This window comes from Sabethes cyaneus, chromosome 1, assembly GCF_943734655.1.
Source record: "Sabethes cyaneus chromosome 1, idSabCyanKW18_F2, whole genome shotgun sequence".
Taxonomy (NCBI): Eukaryota; Metazoa; Arthropoda; class Insecta; order Diptera; family Culicidae; genus Sabethes; species Sabethes cyaneus.
Window position 1 is genome coordinate 3,243,455 of NC_071353.1, and position 18,650 is coordinate 3,262,104.

The 18,650-nt window shown below is 40.7% G+C and overlaps 2 protein-coding genes across 2 annotated transcripts; one reads left to right on the forward strand and one right to left on the reverse strand.

Moving 5' to 3' along the window:
- Positions 1–12,662: 12,662 nt before the first annotated feature.
- LOC128733820 (E3 ubiquitin-protein ligase FANCL) lies at positions 12,663–14,006 on the reverse strand. The gene is made up of 4 exons (XM_053827634.1): positions 13,986–14,006; positions 13,804–13,928; positions 12,834–13,730; positions 12,663–12,779 (listed from the first exon to the last, which is right to left on the reverse strand). Exons 2-4 carry the CDS (start codon positions 13,897–13,899, stop codon positions 12,663–12,665), a joined length of 1,110 nt encoding a protein of 369 aa, XP_053683609.1. The 5' UTR covers positions 13,900–13,928; positions 13,986–14,006.
- On the forward strand, positions 13,904–15,586 carry LOC128740688 (ubiquitin-like domain-containing CTD phosphatase 1). The gene is made up of 2 exons (XM_053836255.1): positions 13,904–14,370; positions 14,689–15,586. The coding sequence occupies exons 1-2, from the start codon at positions 14,199–14,201 to the stop codon at positions 15,504–15,506; spliced, it is 990 nt and encodes a 329-aa protein (XP_053692230.1). The 5' UTR covers positions 13,904–14,198; the 3' UTR covers positions 15,507–15,586.
- The last annotated feature ends 3,064 nt before the right edge of the window (positions 15,587–18,650 follow it).

An 18,650-nucleotide genomic window follows, 5' to 3' on the forward strand; every position in this document is an offset into this window, starting at 1 on the left:
GTTGGCTGCGGATCAGCTGTGTTTACATTTGCAAGCTCTACTATTTGACATATATTACTACAGTGAACCCCCGTTCGTTTGAACGATTCCTCATGCAAACTAACGGGGTTAGTTTTTAATTTGAACAACTGGTAGCCCTACATATGCTGGAACTTGTGTAAATTGGCTGCCCTGTTCTTTGTTATTGTTTTGGTGGTTTGATTGAGTTGGCAGTTGCAAGCAGCGAATATTCATTCTCCGATCGGATTTCTACCATAATCGTTGGAAAAACGGATTGTGAAACAGATTAAACACGCTAAATCAGCACAAACAAATCGTGTTTATGCGCATTGTCCGCATTAACAAATGATGTCATATTGAGAATGACATTTGAACCATTTTTAGTTTGCACGTCGTGCAAACCAACGGGGTTCAAATTAAAAAGTGTTCAGATTAAAAACGGTCAAACGAACGGGGGTCCACGGTAATACTAATGCAACATTCAAATAAACGTTTAGGTTTTCAACGAACACATGAGATGTACAGTACAGTGTTTGTCGCTCTAATACAATAACGTGAGCCACTTTTGGTTTCTCCTTAAAGTGTGCAAACTCCAATTTTGGGTAAAAAATTCAACCAATTTTGGCTACTTGCTACCGATAATTGAATTATTCTCTGAGACAAAATGCGCACTTTTTTCTCTGTGCTTTTAAGTTCCTGCTACCAATTTTTTGGTTGAAAAACTACTCAAAATCTGAGTTTGTACACTTTAAGGGTGTTTTTTAGTAGTTTTAACCAAGTTTTAGCTAAATCCAATCAATTTGCAGGTAAACTTTTTTAAGAATGTAGTCAAACGTGTGCCTATAAGAATGCTTTTTTTCATGTGTGGACCCATCATTGCGACTAGTATAGTTGATTTATTGGTATATCGCCCGGGTGTTTGCTGTACACACAGAAAAATTTCATGGTAAATTCTACCATTTTAGGGGTAAGCTTGACCAGAAAAGTATGGTGGTTTTCAACCGACTGGAAAAACTGGTCTAGACAACATTTTCATGGTTATTTCGACAATAAGCTTGAACAATGGACGCATGGTACGGTTGACCACGCATAGTAGGCATAACTATAATCTGTATACCATAAAATTGTCATCATTACAATGCTTTAGTTATCTTAACCACTTTTTGTATAGTTTTACTGACAAGAAAATAGTCATCTTGGACAAAAAAATAAACGGAACTAGCTGGTTGCAGTGACAATTTTATGGTAAAAATGACCATGTATGGTTGGGACAACTATAATTTAAAACTATACAATTGTCATCATGACAATGGTTTTGTTATCATGACCAGGTTTTGTATGATATTGCTGACAAGAAAATAGTCATCTTAAACACGCAATGAACGGGACGAGTTGGTTGTCGTGACAATTTCGTGGTAAAAATGACGTTATTAACTATTGTTGAAATAACCATGAACGTAGTCATCTCAACTATAAATTTTATAGTTTTTATGATCATTCACGTTATACTTACTCCGAATGAATCAAACGAATCTTTTGCAATAAATGAATGTGGTGCACCTGCAGGTATACTTGCAGAGAAACTTTCAAGTATACTTGCAGATGCACCACATTCAATTATTGCAAAAGATTCATATGATTCTTTCGAAGTAAGCATAATGTGAACGGTAATATATAAATAAATTAGACGGATTTCTCATTATTTCACAATCCAAATAACAAACAATCGGTTATGTCTATACATATATATCGTAGATTACTATAATTTTAACAGGAATTTTACGTACGTTTTTGGTGTGGCTCTGCAGTGTAGGTTTGCTGACTGTGGTTACCTGCATTCCGAGTATAGATTCATCCGCGGCTAAAACCACAATTTGCGATGTTCAGCCTGCAGCAGAGCCGGTCAGATCTGGCATATTTAGCTGGAATATATTGAAGTGAAACCACTGGCTACCTATTAGTTTGAACTGCCTGAACATTAATCGAATGTGGCATAGACTTCACGTTATCCTATTTGGGATGAGAAGCGGTTTTAGACGTGTGCTAAACTAACACATACCAATATTTACCTCAAAGTTGTCGAGCCCGTGTAGCTACTACTCTAAAAATCCTTATCATGATGGCACATCCAATGACGATCATCGGTTATTGGGACTTCGAATAAATTGGAAACATCTCCCGGGGGCATTATGCAGCAGAATCCTGTACGGATGGGAAAATCGATAATCCTGGAAATAGTTTTCTGGACATATGCCGTATTCTTGACTGCAGACAACACGTCTAACTTAAGCCTATCCATGATGGCAATTAACTACAGGATAAGATTCTCCACCGTGCACCATGCATTGAAAATATTGTTATTTCAACTGTTATAAACGGCAAGCAAAGGTGATCTCCGTCAAGTGATTTAACAATTGGTTTCTGATCAATTTCATCAGAACAGGTTGGTACAACCGACATAATTAGCATTTTATATATGTTCGGTTCTAAGGGAAAGTCTGTCATACGGCAATCTAATCATGCCGGCTGTCTTTCGTTGTCTAATGCAGATAAAGAGTGCAATAGGTCTGAAGCAGGCAACAGTAATTCAACTAGCGGAGCATCCATAAAATCAAACTGCAGGAAATCGTTAATTCCCAGCTGAAATATCATTGTGGTCAAATCGGTACGCTAAATTTTTGGAACCAGCATCGGAAGCGTTTTACGTTCCATTCTAGTTTTTGAAATGAAGACTTTTTGCTCAACAAATCCTGGATTAACCACATAATAAATACCATCGACTGTGAGCGATGTTTTCGTTATGTCCGTTCGTAGTGTGTCAGCAACTTGAATAACAAACGACTGAAATGAACAAAATTGAATAAACATTGAAATACGACAAAAATTAAATACTCACTTCGTTCGTTCGTTGGATATGCCGTAGTTTCGGGGTAGTTTAAAGGCCGGCCGAAATCTTCCGATCAAGTAGGACGTCATAACTGCTGGTAGAAGTAGATTTTACGATTGAAATATTTCAAAGTCTCGGAGTTGCTAATTGTGACTCTGATCGGTTTTAGAAGTCTATTGTGCTCCAGTGTCTGCTGACGGAAATAGTTTGACGATGGTCTAGCTCAGTGGTGGCCACGGTACAAGCATATTGCGGGCTAAATCAGATCTCCCCAATAGATCCGCGGCCCTAAATGACTTCTAACATTAATAAATTCAACCTATAGTGTCCGTCCGCCATCTATCAAACCAGTTCGCGGGCCGCAAAGGCCAAATTCAAGAGCCGCAGTTTGGCCATCACTGGTCTAGCTGGTGTTACATAGGATGTCATTTTGAATGATTCGACTGAAGGTACCGAAAGTGTAATCCTCAATTCCCGACACGAATCAGCCATCGTTGGCAGTTCCAGAACCTGCTTTTTGTTTGTACGTGTGGCAGGATGTTCGAACTGGTTTGTCTGATCATCTGGATGCTACGCTTGTTCCGCACCTGCCACTCTACCGGTCAGGAAAAATATGTACTAACTTTTGATTCCTGTCGGTCTACTATATTGCCGCTTTCCTCTGTCGAAACGTATTTACTTCTGTTTTTTTTACTGAAATATCCAGTAAAACACTGTACCTGGAAAACAACATATTAGCCTCAACCGTTTGAAACAGTCCTAATCGAGTTCATTGCTGGTCCTAAAAAGAGTTATTATGGTGTATTTGAAGATAATAAAAGATGATTTTTCTATTTCTTTACCTAAAGCACAAATGGTGCTTCCTGTAGTCCGTACGGTATGGAGTTAAAACTTTGGATTGATTCTTTTTTTTCACTGGCCTAATAAAATAAAAAGTTTCACTGGCCTGTGGATTCCGATATAAAACATCTGTTGGTGAGCAAACCGTGATCATTGTATTGTATTTACGACGAATTAAGAAGATCTATGACGTGGATCTTGGACCCGGCAACAATACCGTTCGCAAAATAGAGGCTAAATGTTGTGATTGCTGGATGGTGTTGGCTCATTCCTAGTTTTTGTAAAGAGCTGCAATCCGGTTATGTTCGATATTTCGGAAGCAAGTAACAGATGCAAATTTTCTTAAAAATATGTTGCGGAAAATATAAAGAAAAAGAAAATATTGTACCCAACAAATAACAACTTATCAGGCGTTTGCTACTCGGTATTAGCTATACAATGGTTTTAATAAGGTATACTATTAAACAAAAATGTTTGTTGGGTATACAGAAAAATGAATTTTGTCTGTTCTGCATGTGCCTTATAGACTAGGAAACTACTAAACCGATCGGAGTGAAAATTTGTATGCGGTTTTTAGGGCCAGGGAAGGTTCTTATTGTACTAGCTAGTGCTGCTAATGAAAATACGTCTGTGCCGCCCAGTTGTAAAGTTTGTACTTCCCAGTATGTATATTAAATAGCATATCCAAGAATCTATGTTTACTAGATCAACGGATAATAGAGTTTATAAATATTTTACTATACTACACAGGGTGGCTCCCATACAAATAAAACCCAAATTTTACATATCTCGAGAACCAATCAAGCAAATTGAACCAAATTTTGGATGAGGTGGGGTTTTCCCTTCTCTGGAAGGGGTTGTACTCACACAAATAAAGCGGATATTTTTGCAAAACTCAAAAACTAATTGAACTCGAGAAAAATTCTTCCATAAACATTAGTCAATATCAAGATCACTAAAAACTGCTTATATACACTAGATGATTCAGGGCGAGACGGCCGCAGGTCGCGAGTACTGCCGGCGGAAGCGCTGACCACTACGAGGGGGGGCAGTCCACAGAGAAAACACCTCTGTCTAGGTTTATTTGTTTTCCTAGGTCTACTGCCCTCTATTACTTTCCTTCAGTTGGGTCCGAACGAGCGACGGCGGGTAAGTGAGGATCGCACCCGCGAAATAGTACTTTTCGCTAAAAGGGTTTTCGCGAAATGGTATTCCGCTAACACTATATTCCGCATTATGGTCAACTGAGAATTGGTTTTCCGTGAAAATTCGGCGAAATGTTATATAATCACGGTGAATATTTAAATACTATTAGCTTTATTTTATCTGCCGTAATAATAATGGTGGGAGCAGCCACGTAGCCAGGGGGGCCTGGCGGCCTTGGCCCATCCCCCGAAATATTTTGGCTCACATTTTTATCGCGGCACTGCAAGAGATCTGTCGCAAAGGCGAGAAGGTGTGGAGGATCCGTGGCGGTAAAGCCAAATTTTTCCAGAGCGGTGGAGCGATCGACGAGCTGGGAACGGGCTTCGTAGTATTGGGAAAAATGCAGGATCACGTAATGGACTGGAAAGCGATCAACGAGAGGATGTGTGTGTTGAGGATAAAAGGCCGTTTCTTCAACTACACCATCATAAACGAGCATTGTCCATACGAAGGTAGACCCGACGACGAGAAGGAAGCGTTCTATGTGCAGCTGCAGGCAACGTACGACAGCTGCACACGACAGGACATCAAGATCGTCATCGGCGATATGAACGCCCAGGTCGGCAGGGAAGCAATGTATAGACCGGTGATCGGGTCCCATAGCCTGCACACCGATACGAACGACAACGGCCAGCGATGCATGATCACCAGCGATGGTGATCAGAAGCACTTTCTTTTCCCACAAAGATATCCAAAAAGCCACCTGGAGATCACCTGACCAATGAACTTCGAACCAAATCGACCATATTCACATCGAGGGCCGGTTTTTCTCGAATATCACCAACGTACACTCCCTACGGGGTACGGATACCGACTCGGACAATTACCTAATAGCAGTACACGTGCGCTTAAAGCTAGATGCTTCGACCCTCGAAAACGGGTGGAGTATGATACGCTCGGCCGTCAACGGGGTCGCAACCTCGGCGCTAGGAGTGGAAACCTCGAGCGGAACCAAAAAAGTGGTCTCTAGGAAACTCCGGTAATATACGTGGGAAAGGCGAGACCACACGAAGCCAGCTCCCCCTCGATCCAAAGTGTGTTCGGCTACTGGTAGTAAGAAAACTACGGCCTCCATGAGGCCAAACCTCCGGTAATTCCGTCTCTCCTAAATGCCAGTGAGCGGAAAAATCACAAAAATACAGTGCAGATAAACCTTCCACTTGCGAAAGCTGTTTCGGGCGTAATTTTCAGGAGGTTTATCGAACACGGTGTGGACCTGGCCCTGGGGTGACATTGCGATTCTCGTTTCGAGTGATTTTGGTTCGTTTCGACCACGTTAAATGAATGGGCGAAACGAACTAAAATCACTCGAAACGAAAATCGCAATACCACCCCTGATTCAAGAGCCCTGGGTCTACAAAGGAAGAATACAAGGTATTCAAACAAGAACATGTAAGTTCTTCTATGATGACAAATATGATCCTCCGAGAGCTGCTGTCTTGGCCAACGCAAACATTAATTGTTTGCCCATTACAGAGTTCATCAAACGAGACATAGTGACGATCAGAGTTGAGGTATCAATCGCCAAGGGAAATCCGATATTATCGTAGCATCGCCCCATTTTCCTGGAGACGTTCCTAAGGTTGCAACTCAAGAGGTTGCGGCGTTCGTCAAATTCTGCATAGAAGTCAACAAAGACTGTATTATCGGCTGCGATGCCAACGCTATCGCATTTTGTGGGGAAGCACCGACCAGGGGTGTGAAATTGTCAAAATTTTGCGGACTAAACATCCATGAATGGCGACAATTTGGAACCAGCCAGCGTATCGAAAATAACAGCTAATAATAGTTAAATTATAACTAAAAGGCTACGTTTAACTGCTTTCTAATTAATTTCAGTTGTTTTAAAACGAATCAACCTTTAAGTAGGTCCCAGCACCAAAGGTATTAAAACCAATGAGTGGGACATGGACAATGTATGTGATTTGACAGCCACACCACCTCGCTGGCACCGACATCAACAATCGAGATGAGTGCCTTTTAGAATTTCTCTCGTTAAACAATATCGACATTGCTAATAAAAACAATGAACCTACATTCATGAATGCTATGAGGCAGGAAGTCTTGGACCTGATCTTGTGAGAAGCTAAGAGGCAAAAGGTTTCGAATTTGTGGGTTTTGCTGATGATTTGGTCATCATGGTTCTTTGAAAATTCGACGACGTGATATCGGATAGAATGCAGAGGGCCTTGGTGTAGTAAAGAAGGCCTGGGCATCAATCCCTCTATAACAACAATTGTTTGTGTTGTTTCACTAGGAAGAAGAAACTGAAATTACAATCTCTACACCTTAAGGAAGAAATTAAATGTAGAGTCTCGTCTCAGGAGTAATCCTATACGCTAAACTATCTTGGCACGCACACTTAGATTTAATAATTAGCAAGGCAGACTGCCTTATGGGTATGTTCTAGACTGGTAGGAAAAAAATGGGTCCTCAAACCAAAAATGGTGATGTGGGTCTATACCGCCGTTGTGAGACCTAAGATAGCTTATGCCTCGTAGGTATGGTGGCCAAAAACTAATAAAAGCCACAGCTATTGAAAATTTGAACAAACTTCAACGATTATCATGCATGGCCGTAACTGGAGCAATGAAAAGCACACTTTCAAAGGTTCTAGAAGCTATCCTCCACTTACTACCCCTGAACCAACATGTTCAGTTAGAGGCTAAGAAAAGTGTCCTAACACTTAAACGATTGAAGACAATACTCGACGGAGATAAAACCGGTCACTTGAGTATCCTGAATCTTCTACCTGTTTGTCGGTCCAGCTGCGGAAATGAATAGTGATTGGATGGAAGCTAGAACCAACTATGACATCCCATACACATTAAACGAACCCTCACGTTCGGTATGAGTTGGGGAGGGACCTAGCTTCCACAGTGGTTCAATCAAGTTCTATACCGACAGGTCAAAAATGGAAGTCAAAATGGGTGCTGGAGTGTACGGTCCCAGAACAAGAATATCTGTAGCTATGGGAGACTGGCCCACAGTCGTCCAGGCAGCGATAACAGCTATAATAGAATATAGGGTCAGGTGGAGCAAGACGGGTCACCTAAGGAAAGTACCCGATGCGTTTTTCTACGAATTCAATTTTAAGCAGCTTATCATTTATTTAGATAAATCACTAATAATATAAATCCAAAAATAACCAAAATAAATAAAACGAAACAAAATAAAAGTTATATCAGACAAAAAGTGAAATGTCGGAAAACTACCCTTTTGCCGCATTAACTGTTTTGTGGATAAAATATATGCCGGGCCAGCTAAAAACTTATTTAATAACAACAATAAATAAACTCAAAAATATAGATATATGGACAAACATAGAGTGCCACACAAGTCTTTTTCAGTCTAACCCATCTTGCCCCTATTGAGCTGGTAGAACAAAATACATGTTTATTTAAAACTTTGTAGTATATAACAAACTAGCTGACCCGACAAACTTCCCCCATTGCTTAGCCTGATAAAATAAAGCGGATAGCATTTAGATATTCGCCATCATTGCAAACCATTTAGCCGAATACCATTTTGCGGAATACCAATTCTCGGTTGACTATAACGCGGAATATAGAGTTTCGCAAAATACTATTTCGCGAAAAACCTTACGCGGGATGTACCATTTCACGGAAAATCTTTTCGTAGAAAGTACCATTTCGCAGGGGTGACCCAACTGAAGGAAAGTAATAGAGGTCAGTAGATCTAGGAAAATAAATAAACCTAGATAGAGGTAATCTCTACGGGGGGCTACCCCTCACAGTGGCCGGCGCTTCCGACTGCAGGTCGCCGGCAACACTCGCGGCGTGTGGCCGTCGCACGCTGAATTATCTAATGTTACTATTGATAGTTTTTGGTGGTTAATCAATAACAAGATTAATGTTTTATGAAAGAATCTAAAATTGCTCGAATTCGATTAGTTTTTGAGTCACGCAAAAATTTCTGTTTTATTTGTATGAGAGTCCTTATCCCCCTACCACAGGGGTGAGGGGTCTCAAACCATCATTAAAAGAATGCTGGCTCCAAAACCCCCCCACATGCCAAATTTGGTTCCATTTGCTTGATTACTTCTCGAGTTATAAGGAAATTTGTATTTCATTTGCATGGGAGCCCCCCCCCCTCCTAAAAACCGAGAGGGGTCCAATTTCATCATAGAAAAAATTCATGCCTCCAAAAACACCCACATGCCAAATATGGTTCCATTTGATTAACTAGTTCTCGAGTTATAAGGAAATTTGTATTTCAGTTGTATAGGAGCCCCCTCTCCTGAAGCGGGGAAAGGTTTCAATTCATCATAGAAAACATTCTTGTCTCCAAAAACACCCATATGTCATATTTTGTTCCACTTGCTTGATTAGTTCACGAGTTACGAGGAAATTTGTGTTTCATTGGTATGGGAGCGGCACTAAAAGCCTTTAAAGTTTTTAAGTGCTCCTCAAAAATTATCTGGGATTGCAATTGCTTCTTACGGCAACTAAGCCAAGTGAACTCGGTAAAATTGTACTAGGTTCCTGGTCATTGCGCTATAGAGTGGAATGAACTTGCAGACGAACCAGCCAGATGTGGATCTAACCCTCCATTCACGGTTCCAAATCCATTTCGCTGCATCCCTGACTGTGTGCTGAAAAGTGAGCTGACACAACGGGAGAGCCGAACAGGCATGGCCAATTGGATGGCCGTACAATCCCTCAAACAATCAAAAAAATTATAACGCCGTGTATTAGGGTTACTCAAAAGTTGACATCAAGAAATCTCAGCACGCTTACCGGTCTTGTGACAGGACATTGTGCGAGTAAATACCATCTTCGGAATCTCGGTTTCGTCCAAGATAACATTTGTCGCTTGTGTAATGCCGAGCGTGATACCTCGGAACACTTGCTCTGCAATTGTGGAGCACTAATAGGACGTAGAGTGCAGTATCCCAAAAATGGTCTACCAGAGCCAAGGGAGATCTGCTTTGCGTCGCCGATCAAGGTAACAACGTTCAAAAACCAAGTCATCCCTGATTGGTACCTGTCTCGCTCCAGCTATGAGCCTATTACTTACTTAACAAGTGATAGGTAAGCTTGAAGCGTACAGTAAAAGAAATAAACGGGGCATAGCACAATAGTTCAAAATAATGGACGCAGTGGTAAGAGTACTCAACAGAAGAGGGAGTTTCATAACGCAATTCTTGACAGTTATTCAAGATCAGTGTTATCGCTCAGAAGTACGAAAAATCGAGCAGATATAGTATAATGGGGACATGGCAATCGTTCGCATTATTCCAATTTTTCTCGGTGACGGTAATTGCGGCTTTTAAAAGTAGAGAGTGTTGGTTATTGGGTTATTAGGTTAGGTTACATGCTATACATGAAACTAAAACTGGCGGTTGCTGAAGGACTCAACAAACCACCTACTCATGGAAGAGAAATTAATGTATCTAAAGTAATTGCTCAGATTGAATAATTTTTATAAAAGAGAATTTGAAATCAAAGCATATTAATAGCTAATACAATAAAAACATTAAATGCATACCTGTCTGCAAGATTCTTGTGTTTCGCAACTTTTGATGCAATTTGCAATCTATGTTCAGTAATGATTCTCTGCTCAATCGCTTGCGATAGTGCTTTTCCACTCGCGCCTCCACATATTGCGATCTCTCTAAGGCCTAACTCAAGAGCATGTTTGTCGCTTAAGGATTACTCGATCTGTATAAAACATTTCAATTAAATTATGACTATTAAATTTTCAACCGTTACTCACCAGGTCATTGACTAATTCACAAGGGTATATTTTACGCTCAAGGATTGCAATTGGCAATCGTAAAGCCATAGCTTAGCCAGTACATTTCCTAAAAAAGTTATTTATCACAATTTGCTCCTAGTAGTTTGCGTCTCATGTGTAGTAATCCAAATATACCTGACAAATATTAAAGAAAAGATAATACCAATAATTCATACAATCAAAAAATATCGAATACTACCTATAGATGATGGTCTGCATGCAGATAGGATATATAAATTGCCTTTATTACAGTTCCAAATATACGTTTCCAACAGTCTATCCCGCAGCTCCCTCGCCGCAGTCAAGTTAAATGGAAATATTTGGACATCATTTCGCGTTTTATCCAAAAACACTTCACGGACACGTCTAAACCACCGATTGAACTGTTTAGAGCGGAAGTCCAGCACCATCCGCAATTAAAAAAATAAAACAGACAAGCTATAAATAACACCGATTACACCATAACAGTTTAGCAGTTTGTTTTTGTTAGTACACTACACAGTAAAATAATTCAACCTGTTTTCACGTACACAGAAAATAATTTAATACAATTTGTCACTTAGATAAGATTAGATTTTTTTTATTATTTGTTTTGCACTAACAAACTGTTCATAATATCAAAAAAATTTTAATAAAAACAAAAAAACTCACAACTAAGCACATCACTCGTGACTCAAATTTTTCGTAATGGCGGTGCGGTTTCAAATGACAGAAAGAAAAAGGGCAAAATAAACATAAAATTGTCATCAAGAAACGCGTTTCCATAGTCGGTTGAAAAGCACTAAACTTATACTGTTACGATAACCCATAAAAATGTTAAAACTACCATGATATTCTTACAGTTAGTAAGTTACCAATTTTATGGTCCTGTTGACAATTCAATATTGTTATATCAAGCTGCAAAAATATTGTCATTAGAAGTATGAGAGAAAAGTCAATTTAACCACGGAAATAGTCAGCGATTTGCTTGTTGTCATAGTAGTTTTAACCACGAAACTCCTCAAGTTGACAATAATCATGGTAAGCGTTACAATATTGCAATATAGTTAAGATGACCATGCATACATGTTTCGCATTACCATGGTTTTTTTCTCAGTGTATGATCTGCACTGCATTTCTTTTTGCTATAATCGCTCTTGAATGAGCGATATGCTTATTAAATTTTATGCGTGCTTGCGTGTATTGGAGTTTACCCTTCCTTCAAAGCATGATCGACTTTACCCACTTATTCCTCGCTGCCAGCACTATCCCATATTATAGCCATCCCTGGCGAGGACTTATTCGTACCTCTGACCAGTTAACTATAAGAGGGACACTTGTACTGTGAAGAGGCTTCAGAGGGTAAATATAGAATTCAGCATGATGGAAGGGTAAATGGAGGGGCCTGAGAATAAACCTATGCTAAAGTCACTTGACATCGAATGGCTTGATTCTCCAAAATTTCGAACCCACGACCACTCGCTTGTCAAAGCAGACTCTGTAACCTTGCGGCTACGGAGCCCCCCTATATGAAATATTGTTTAATTTTGCAGATCAGCTAACAGCAAGGGTAAGTCGCTTAGAACATTGAGGCAGGCTCAATTTGGGGAACAGCTGACCTCATTGATTGCAATTGCGGTACACTCATTTCACAGTTTATGGCACACTGTGGCCCACATTTTTGACATTTAAATTTTGAAATGTTAGAAATTGACAGCCCTGCCTGTTTGTTAATGTCAAAACGATCAAACGGTCAATCTGAGCGCTGGCGAATTTGACAGGTCAGTGTGCAAACCATTTAGTCTATAGAAAAGAATCATTTAGTCATGAAATAATAGTGCTGGTGACGCTAGTATATTAGGCGATTTTAATTTGAAATTTTATTCTAGAACTTCCGAAAAAATTGTCCTGAATGGATGACTGTTCTCTGTTCTTATAATGTGCAGAACCAGAAAAGATCAATTTTATTTTAATAATAATGTTACAGTTTTTACATCACGTTACTTAAAAACTCATCAAAACTGGAGGATACTTTCTGCTTACAGTACGGGCATGTTCCTATTGATATGGCGAAAAAAGTCTTACTTTGTTTTAACGAAAGAAACCACTGCAAAAATACGTTTTTTTAGATTTAAGTACATACCAAAGGCTAATATACTACCTGTTTTAAACATTCAACGTGGAAAATCAGCGAGCATTTTTCATTGTCACAAGAAACAATGGGAATCTGATTGTGATCATTTCTGTGTGACATACAAATACCACAGCTAACTGTAGACTCCTCATGTTCATTATCCTGAATGCGCATTGGAAAGGACATTATCTCGAAAATTCTTAGCAAATTGGTGTACACATCGCTTTCCGGGTCCCAATTTTCGATTTTGCTATCGTAAAGTTCTCTTAAATATTCCGTTTCTTTCGTTGGTCCAATAAAACCTATCACAACCGAGGAAGGCTGTAGGGGATGTAAAGTAATCTTCAAGAAAACTTTCGAGCTAAATTTAATCGTTCGCCAGCTCGTTCGAGAGTCGATCTCTGACGGGTCAACTACGTGGCATAGCTCATCGATCTTGTGTAAGTTGGCGTAGAATTCGTCTAGTTGTTCTAGTAATTGGACGAACGCGATAGTGTGCGACTCTGGCGTGGCCTGCCATTTGAACAACACTCCTGACGATCCTAGCTCGGGTAGACTGTGTGATATGACAATGTATTCCGCGCCCGAAGTGCGGTTCATCTCAAGACGATGATGATCGTTTTGCTTCAATCCAAAGAGCTTCAAGCTGGATAAATTTTTTGTGGCGAGAATTTTGCATTTATGGTCCGTTTTGATTCGCTCTAGCTGACATAAAATATCTAAAAAGTATCCGACATCAGGAATTGTTTCCGCCGTTTGTGACTCCTGTTGATTCAGGAATTGAAGCAAACTGTCCATGTATGTGAGTAGATCGGTGGTTTTTGGCATTTTTTCCAATTGTACAAGGTTTGAATTCTTAAAAATTGAAATGCCTATTCCTGTCGCCTGAGGAAACGACGGCAAAATTATTTTGATTCTGAATATCTGGTGAATAAAATGCCGTAAGTGTTTCGTGCAGTTCGACCGAACCCTTAGAAATTTATTTGATTATACTTACACCGCGATATAGCCCCAAATAAACGTTCGGATCTACTTCTACCAGAAACTGATATTTATGTAAAAAAGATAATTTGTCTAGTGCAACGTTGGACATTTTTTATACTTTGCAGTTTTGGTTGTTCGCTAAAAAGTTCTCATTTAGATAAAATCGGTCAAAATATTATAGACTCTTGTACTCACCAAAGCCGGTGCAGCGTCAAGCACAAACAAAAATCAGAAAAATAACGGCATATCGAGAGACACAAAATAAATTTGACGTTTCAGAAATTGACCAACTTGACATAACCGCAAAACGATAAACAAGTCAGTGTGAAATTGATATTCGGCAATTGGCACGGTTTATTTGATTTTCGTAAGGACAGAGCAGTTGCGGCAGGACAAGTCGCAGGAAATATGGAGCCACAAGCATCCAAAGATATAAAAATCATAGTGAAGTGGAGTGGAAAAGAGTATCCAATCGAAGATCTCACTGATCATGACACGGTGGCCATCCTGAGACATGAAATTTGCAAAAAGACACAGGTGAAACCGCAGCGGCAAAAGCTGCTTAATCTCAAATACAAAGGTAAGAGGTTTTGTTCTAAGTGCTAAATGAGTTGAAATAATTTGTAAAAGTTGTTTTTTTTTTCGTTGAGAATGCAAGGAGAATTTGCTGCTAAAAGCAATAAACAAATTAACATGCCCTGTGGTTTTGAGAGTCTGCGTTTTCGACACGTGTAATGCTAAAGCAAACCCTTCCAATCCTGACGATAAGAAACATTTTTAAAATTTCACAGTATTTTACCATAATTCTATCGTATTTTCGTTTAGTTTATTTGAAAATCCAATAACAAAAATTATAGTTAATGAAACCACATCGTAAAGTGTAAAATCTACATTTCAGGAAAATTTGCCAGTGACGAGGTCCGCCTGGGACTGCTGGAGTTAAAACCGAATTTTAAATTGATGATGGTTGGCTCATTGGAAGCGGATATCGAGGAGGCATCTTCCAAGCCGGAAAATATCGGAAATGTAGTAAATGATCTCGACAACGAGGATGACGATAAGGTTCCACTGGAAAATAAGGAAATCTATCTCGCTAAGATTAACAAACGCGTACGCGAGTACAAGATCAACGAACTGAATCCTCCTCGTGAAGGCAAACGTTTGCTGGTGCTAGACATCGATTACACTCTATTTGATCATCGATCGGCGGCAGAAAACGGAGCGGAACTAATGCGACCGTACTTGCACGAGTTTCTTACTTCCGCGTATGAAGACTACGATATTGCTATCTGGTCGGCCACGTCCATGAAGTGGATTGTGGAAAAGATGAAGCTACTGGGAGTCACGGCACATGCAGACTACAAGCTGGTTTTCATGCTGGACTCGGAAGCGATGATCACTGTTCACTGTCCGTTACGTGGTGTTATCGAGGTTAAACCCCTGGGCGTCATTTGGGGCAAATACAGTCAGTATTCATCGAAAAATACAATCATGTTTGATGATCTCCGGCGAAACTTCCTGATGAACCCGAAGTCCGGCCTTCGGATTAAGCCGTTCGCCGAGGCTCATCTCAACCGTCATAAGGACAAAGAATTGCTGAAACTTTCGAAATACCTTAAAGATATTGCCAAGCATTGTGATGATTTTAACGAGTTGAACCACAAAAAGTGGGAAAGCTATAAGCCGAAGAAACGCAGGGACGCTGCCGATGAATGAATGGTCCTGCAAAGTTGGATTGCCTTATTCCGAGAATGCTTTAAGAGAACCTAAATTTTTTGTTATTATTAGATGGCAACATGAACAATAAAAAAAACTGCAATTTACCTTTTAAATTGAGATTTTTCTATTTGTTATCATAATTAGTAAATTCAGATTATCATACTCGAAATAGATCAAAACTAGAAATACTCAGGATTGTCAGAAGGGAGCCGAACACTCTTACGGTTTGCCTATAGATGTTTGATCAACCCTACTGAAATAGTGACGAAATCTACTTAGACTATTGTCACGCATCTCTAATGTTATGCGTACAAATGCATTGTACAAAATTGATGTAAGCAAAACAAGCGGATCAAGTCAAAAACAATCAAGCCACATGTGCACCGCTACAGTATTTTGCTTCCCAACATTTGCTAGCAGTTCTGGTACACTGTTTTCGTATTTAACGTACCTTTGGTACTCATGCATGAGTATTTCTAATCAAAACCAGTCTTGGCACGAGGCGTTGTATATTAGTTCTAAGAAGAAGTAAACAAGAAGGCTACGAAAAGTCCACCATGCAACCCAAAAGTGATATTTGCGTTACGCACACATTCGAACGAAATTTCCGCCAGCAAAATCAAATGAGCAAAACATCTCGTTCGAAACAAGTCGAACGAAATATAGATTCATTTGAAATACAGAATAGGGGTGTATATCAGCATATTTGTATACTTGGGTACAGCTCGTGATTCATCACCACACTCCATTTTCGATTTTGCCACCAAGTATAGGATTGCAGAATTTTACGCACAAAAACCCCAAGCACTCGTCGATCAGCTTCCTTTAGCGTCCATGATTCGTGTCCGTAAAGGGCCACCGGGAGGATTAGTGTTCTGTAGAGCGCCAGTTTTGCGCCAATTTGCAAGCTATGGGACTTCAGCTGGCTACGTAATCCGTAGAAAGCCCGATTCGCGGCTGCAACTCGTCGTTTCACTTCGCGGCTTACATCGTTGTCACCTGTCACGATTGTACCAAGGTATATAAATTCCTCCACTACTTCATATCGTTCCCCATCTAACTCCACCACGGTACCAACACCACTTGGGCTCCCACATTCCCTACCAATAACCATGTACTTCGTTTTGGCGGTGTTAATGGTAAGTCCCAATCTCGCCGCTTCCCTTTTAAAATGCCTGAAGGCCTCTGCCACTGCTCTACTTTTGATTCCGATGATATCGACGTCATCCGCAAAACCAAGAAGCATGTTAGATTTCGTGATGATAGCTCCATTCCTTTCCAAGTTTGCCCTTCATGATGCACCTTCCAAGGCAATGTTGAATAGCAGGTTAGAGAGTGCATCTCCTTGCTTCAGTCCATCCATGATTTGGATCCGTCCAGCGTCGCACGAATCAGCGTAACTAGTTTCGTCGGAAAACCATGTTCTAGCATTATCTGCCACAGCGCATTTCGTTTAACTGAATCGTATGCCGCTTTAAAGTCCACAAACAGATGGTGTGTCTGCAAGTTGTACTCCTGGAACTTGTCCAGCAGCTGACGCAGTGTAAAGATCTGATCCGTCGTGGAGCGACCCTCACGAAAACCAGCTTGGTACTCGCCGACGAAGGACTCCACTAACGGTCTCAGTCTGCAGAACAGGATACGAGAAAGCACCTTATAGGCAGAATTGAGCACTGTAATTCTTAGATAGTTTTTACACTCCAGTCGATGTTCCTTGTTGAAAATTGGGCAAATGAGGCCATCCAACCACTCCTCCGGTATTTGTTCTTCCTCCCAGATCCTGACAATGATCCGGTGGGAGTGCTTCGTACAGCCGCTCGCTCCCCGCTTTTGGAAGTTCAGCCGGGATACCGTCCTTCCCAGCAGCCTTACCGTTTTTCAGCTCACTGATTGCCTTCTTAACCTTCTCCTGTGTTGGTGACTCCATAGCTTGACCATCGCTTAAAATTCCTATCCTGTCCCTGCTGATCTCCGCATTTACCTCTCCATTCAACAGTCTCTGGAAGTGCTCCACCTGGCTGCTACCGCCGTTTTGTCGGTAAGAAGGTTGCCAGCACTTTCATTGCACATCACGGGCATGGCAAAATTCCTGCATCTCACCGTTTTATAGAAACTCCGTGTGTCGTTGCTGGCGAATCGCTCTTCTGCGCCGGCGAGCACGTGCTCCTCGTACTCGCGTTTCTTTAGACGATGGCTTATTTTTTCCGTAGCTCTAGTCTCTCTGTACCTCTCTCTGTTTTGACGCGTTGCCGCAGAGAGCATGCGACTCCTGGCCTGGTTCTTTTCATCTGTCACTTTCTGGCATTCGGCATTTAACCAGCTATTACGCTGTCTTCCACGCGTCGTGCCTACCGCCTCACTCGCAGCTGTTTCGATGGCACCATGGATGTTCCTTCATAGCCCATTTATATCTTCTCCTACCTGCTGTTCTACGATTTGTTGGTCAAGCTTCCTGACATACTCCACTACTACGCCGTCTGCCGTTAGCCGCTGGATGTTGAAACGCAGCGTCCTCTCAGTGCAAGCTTTCGTCGTGTTCGACAGCCTTACGCGAATCTTACTCACTACGAGATAGTGGTCAGAGTCGATATTTGATCCCCTAAAAGACCGTACATCGATAACATCCGAAAAGTGTCGACCGCCAATCAAGACATGATCGATCTGAGAGCTAGAGTATCCTTTTGGATGTCTCCAGGTGTGTTTCCGAATATTCAAACGAGGAAAGTAGGTGCTACAGATGGCCATTCTTCTGGCCGCGGCAAAAATTATGAGCCTCAGACCGTTATCATTGGTCGACAGATGAAGGTTATGTCTTCCAATGTCTGGACGGAAGAAATCCTCGCTTCTGATCATTTGCATCTCCGATGATGAATTTCACGTCGTTTTGGGCACTCTCCATAGGTCCTCTCAAGCTTGTCGTAAAGCTCGTCCTTACCCAGATAACACAAAATCGTAATAGAAAGTTCACATTAAATCGTTTTCATATCAATTTTACATTGGAATTGTAGAATGATTAGAGCATATCAAAACGAAGTGAACAATAAGTTGTTTGAAGTCGTGCGTGTCCTCATATACAACACATGACTGTGAATTATAAAGCAGTATAGTTGTTTGCAACAAAAAGTTATATCTTAATCGTAT